Source organism: Pteropus alecto, unplaced genomic scaffold (assembly GCF_000325575.1).
Source record: "Pteropus alecto unplaced genomic scaffold, ASM32557v1 scaffold30, whole genome shotgun sequence".
Taxonomy (NCBI): domain Eukaryota; kingdom Metazoa; phylum Chordata; class Mammalia; order Chiroptera; family Pteropodidae; genus Pteropus; species Pteropus alecto.
Genome location: NW_006429782.1, coordinates 3,551,797 through 3,556,374, shown reverse-complemented (window position 1 = coordinate 3,556,374; position 4,578 = coordinate 3,551,797). Strand labels below are relative to the sequence as shown.

At 65.4% G+C, this 4,578-nt stretch overlaps 2 protein-coding genes across 3 annotated transcripts in view; both read left to right on the top strand.

Annotated features, from left to right (window-relative positions):
• DUS3L (dihydrouridine synthase 3 like) overlaps window positions 1-1,416 on the top strand; it is a 5,403-nt gene extending 3,987 nt beyond the window's left edge. Inside the window, exons 10-14 of the mRNA XM_025043182.1 lie at window positions 135-231; window positions 415-490; window positions 793-981; window positions 1,059-1,187; window positions 1,276-1,416. Of these exons, the coding sequence (XP_024898950.1) occupies window positions 135-231; window positions 415-490; window positions 793-981; window positions 1,059-1,187; window positions 1,276-1,348 (564 nt within the window). The 3' untranslated portion in view covers window positions 1,349-1,416. The remainder of the gene's footprint in view (window positions 1-134; window positions 232-414; window positions 491-792; window positions 982-1,058; window positions 1,188-1,275) is intronic.
• Window positions 1,417-1,569: 153 nt separating this feature from the next.
• On the top strand, window positions 1,570-3,721 carry PRR22 (proline rich 22). Of its 2 annotated transcripts, none has more exons than XM_006904130.3 (3): window positions 1,570-2,106; window positions 2,212-2,274; window positions 2,606-3,721. In XM_006904130.3, the coding sequence occupies exons 1-3, from the start codon at window positions 1,887-1,889 to the stop codon at window positions 3,703-3,705; spliced, it is 1,383 nt and encodes a 460-aa protein (XP_006904192.2). In that variant the 5' UTR covers window positions 1,570-1,886; the 3' UTR covers window positions 3,706-3,721. The 2 variants fall into 2 exon arrangements, with proteins under 2 accessions (XP_006904192.2, XP_015441556.1); XM_015586070.2 differs by having other exon boundaries at window positions 1,570-2,127.
• The last annotated feature ends 857 nt before the right edge of the window (window positions 3,722-4,578 follow it).

The following is a 4,578-nucleotide window of genomic DNA, read 5'->3' as shown; positions in this document are numbered from 1 at the left end:
CTTGCTCTCTCTCTGGCGCTCCGCCTCCCTGGGCCTTCCCTCCTTCCCTCCTTCCCTCCTTCCCTCCTTCCCTCCTTCCCTCCTTCTCTCCTTCCCTCCTTCTCTCCTTCCCTGTGTGGCTGTTTCTCCTCCAGCTCCATGGCCGCTCTCGAGAGCAGCGATACACCAAGCTGGCCGACTGGCAGTACATCGAGCAGTGCGTGGCGGTGGCCAGCCCCATGCCCCTGTTCGGTGGGTCCCCTCGGTTCAGACCTACCAGCCAGCCCTGCCATCAAAGGCCACACACGCCCGAGACCACCCCCTGCCTGAGACCTCTGCCTGCCCCAGTGGGGGCTGCTGGGCTGGCAGAAACTCCCCAAGAGCTGGCTTTACCACCTGCACGCAGCTCCCTGAGGTCCCATCTCTGTCCCTCAGGAAATGGGGACATCCTTTCATATGAGGACGCTAACCGTGCCATGCAGACCGGCGTCGCTGGGATCATGATTGCCCGGTAAGTGTGCTTGGTGTCTGGGGGGCTACAGAGAACTATCTGGAGCCACCCCTGAGCGCCCAGTCTGCAGCTCACGGAGCGGGAGCTCACATCTGAGCTTTGTCACTTTGTCACCATGTCACCAGCTCAAGTCCCTCACCTCCCTTGTCCATTTTTCCCCGGTGGGTGGCTCTGTCAGGAGGGGCCGCAGAGGTAGCGGAGGTGGGAGGCCTGGGCATTTCTGCCACTGGGTTGTCAGAGCAGAGAGGCTGGGACCGGACCGGGACTGAGGGCTGCCGGCCCCGCCCCGCCCCACCCCCCAGCGGCGCCCTGCTCAAGCCATGGCTGTTCACGGAGATCAAGGAGCAGCGACACTGGGACATCTCGTCTTCCGAGCGCCTGGACGTCCTGCGCGACTTCACACGCTTCGGCCTGGAGCACTGGGGCTCAGACACCCAGGGCGTGGAGAAGACCCGCCGCTTCCTTCTCGAATGGCTCTCCTTCCTGTGCAGGTGAGCACGGGCCGCTGGCACGGGGGCGTTGGCACCAGGGCCAGCCTGAACCAACCCTGTCCCCCGCTGGCCTGCAGGTACGTGCCAGTGGGCCTGCTGGAGCGGCTCCCACAGAGGATCAATGAGCGGCCCCCATACTACTTGGGCCGAGACTACCTGGAGACACTCATGGCCAGCCAGAAGGCCGCTGACTGGATCCGCATCAGGTGCCCAGGAACGGAGGAGCCAGGGTGGGGGGCATGGGGGGTGGGTGTGGCCCGGGCCCCAGGCCTGACCCCACTCACCTCCTCACAGTGAGATGCTGCTGGGACCCGTGCCCCCCAAGTTTGTTTTCCTGCCGAAACACAAGGCCAACGCATACAAGTAGCTGCGGGCTGGGAGGGGTGTGGAGGCCCCCTGCTGTGTGAGAAGACAATAAATTTTATTCTTTCAAAACCCAGGCCTTTCTGTGACCCTGAAGCTGCCCCTTCCCGCTCCCAGGAACTTTATCTGGGCACCTGCTTGTCCTTGTCCTTGTCAGATCCCGTCTCTCATTTATTCACCAGTTTCCTGGCCACCCCCAGGGGCCTGTCCCCATGTTGCCGGCTGCTGGTGCCCAGAGAAGCCTTGACCACAAAGAGACCACCAGGGCTCGCTGGGGTGGGGGCTTTGGCCACATGGGTGTGGATCGGGGCAGGCTGCCTGGAGGAAGGGACCTTGGAACTGTCAGGTGGGCGTTGCTGACAGAGGCAGAAAGCAGCAGACTAGGCCAGGGTCCAGCCTGCCCTTTGTGATGCCTGTCTCTGGCTGCCTTGGTTTCTCCTTCTACCCCTGCCCATCCCCCCACCCCCTACTCAGAACCCTGACCACTGGGCGGGCCGTAGGCTAGAACCTGCTGCCCGGAGTAACCAGGCAAACAGAACTCCATGGGACTCCGAGCCTGTTCTCCGGGTGGGCTGCCTGTGCTCCCACCTGCTGCTCTCCTGGCCTGCCCCAGCTGGGCCCCCCGCCTCCCCATGCAGCACCCCAAACCCTACTACGCCCCTGCAGCTCCCCAAGAAGTCTTCAGCCCCCAGGGCCTGGACGGCAGCGAGGGGCCAGGCAGCCAGCCCATTCCAGCCTGCACCGAGCCCCTTCCCGCTGTGGGTATGAGTCAGGGAGTGGCAGGTATGGGGAACTCGATGGGGTTGGGGACCAGGGCTGTGTCCACCAGCCTCAGGGGCCCACCTACCCACCTTCCTTTGTTCACAGGTTCCTCCAACCTGTATCAACCCCCAAACCCGGAGAAAGAGGTGTTCGCGGCCCCTCCGGCAGGTACTGGTCGCCTCCCACCCTTGATAGAGACCAGAATGGTTTGAGGTGGGCCGGGCTGTCTTGCCTGCACCCCATTCCTGGATGGCCGCTCAAGGGCGAGGCTCACATCTCGTCTTCCAAAAGGGCCCCAGAGCAAGGCCTGTGTCAGCCATCGAGACAAGGCCCCGAAGGCAAGCCTGTGGCTCTTGTCCCTCAGACAGGTCCCCCAAAGCCAGGCCCGTGGCCACGGGCCCCCGCAGTTTGGGCCATGCCACCCCCTCCCTGCAACGCCTCTCCTGGCAGGTGGGCCTCAGCCCTGCCTCTCTCAGGGCGGTCCCCCTCTGGCCCGCAGGTTTCCAGATGGCACCCTGCGGCTGCTTCTTTGACCCCCGCATTTACCGAATCGAGTGGGCCACCAGCGACTTCGGCCAGTCGCCCCTGTACAAGCTGGCAGCAGTGGGCGGGGGGGCACCGGCAGGGGGCGCCCCCTCAGCGGGCACCTACCTCCTAGAGCCCCAGCACTACCTCAAAGCCCCAGTGCCGCCCCCACCATATCCCCACTTCCAGCCCGCACCGGGGGGCCCACAGTACCTCATGCCCTACTTCCCACCCGAGGGGCCCAGGCCCGAGGCCCTGGGCTTCGTGGGGGATGGGGCGGCCCCCCCCTTTGTGGAGTTGCCCCCGCCCCTGCTCAAGGAAGGCCTGGTGCCCCCACCACCGCCACTGCCCCCCAAGGAGAACAAGCTGCCCCCTCTGCTCATCACGCTGCCTGCCGAGGCCGCGCTGGCACCTGGCACCTACGGCCCCCGCAAGGGCCGCCTGAGCCAGTTCCACGGGCCCGGGGAACCCCTGGCCTTCCCTGCCCAGGAGCTGCGGGGCGGTGGAGCCGGGCTGGGCCTGCTGTACCCACCAGCTCATGGAGAGCCCAAGGCGGCCGAGGTGGGGGTGGCCCCACCGGGGGCAGGCGAGGCCCGACGCCCGGAGGCAGCCGGGGCCTTTGTGCTGCCCGAGAAGGTGCCGCTGGAGGACGCCATGAAGCTCTTCGACTGCCTGCCAGGGGGCGCCGAGCCCCAGGGGTCCTCGCGCAAGGCCCCCGTGCCAGCCCTGCCTGACAGCAGGGGCGGTGGGGACGACGCCTCCGGTGACATTCGCTCGCTGCACCTGCCAGATGAGCTGCTGTCGTTTGACTACAGCGTGCCCGAGATCCTGGACACCGTGTCCAACGTGGACTACTTTTTCAACTTTAAGGCGCTCGACGAGGAGCCGCCGCCCCGCCTGGGGCCCCCTGTCGCCACCACCGCGGGCCCTGCACCTCGGGCCGAGCCCTCCAGCAAGAGAAAGGCCTCCGCCATCAAGAAGGGGCGGCAGGGGAGCAAGAGCAAGCAGGCCTTAGGCCTGGCCAGTGCCACCCCTTCGGGACCCAGGCCGGACCTGGGGACCACCCCTCATTAAAGTGGATTTGATCTCAGCTCAGTGTCTGCTCGGTGGCATTGGGGGACAGTGAACGGGGTGCCAATGTGGAAAGCTGGCCTCTCCACCTTCCCGTTACCCAGCGGTACCTGGGCTGTGTGGGGAGACCCCACGGGACCCCAGCACCCCCCTGGTGTCAGACATGCAGACAGCTGGGAGGCCCTTGGCTTACAGGTGATTCTAACCCTGTGTCCTGGCTCCGGAATCAGGCAAGGAAGGGGCTTTCGGGAAGGGGAGACACCACCCAGACGTCTGCACGGGGACGATTTTTCGCCTCCTTATTTGGCGGGGAGGTCAGGGCTGCCCACAGACGGGCAGGAACTTGCCTGGAGACCCAGCAAGCAGCGGGTATCCCAGGAGTGGTCCCCACCTCCTCCTCCCCTGCCCCCTTTGAAAGCACCACCAGCTGAGTGACGGGAGGCCTTGGAGGGGGCTTTGGGCTGGGCTCTGCTAGCACAGCTGCCTGGGGGTAGGGCATGGCAGGTGGGCCATGGTGAATAGCAAACCCCACGTCGGTTCAAGCAGACGTGCAGGCCATGGGGGCAGGTGCTGGGCGGAGGTGGAGGCACCTGATGGCCTGAGGGGGAGAGCCAGAGGCCAGAGAGGCCACGTCTGTCCCAGGAAGGGTGTCCGGCCAGGCTCCTAGTGCCAGGTCCTTCCATCAGACCCCACATACGGGGTCTGCATCCCAGGGGACAGGCACAGGAGACCCTGGAGTTTGGCTGTCCTGTCATTACTCACACCTGCTTCTTCCTGCCCTGGCTCCTCCCCTCAGGCCCACAGCCTCTCAACCTTCCTTGAGGGCCTGGGGGCAGCTGCCGGCCACGTCCTCCCCTGAAATGCTTAAGGTGACTC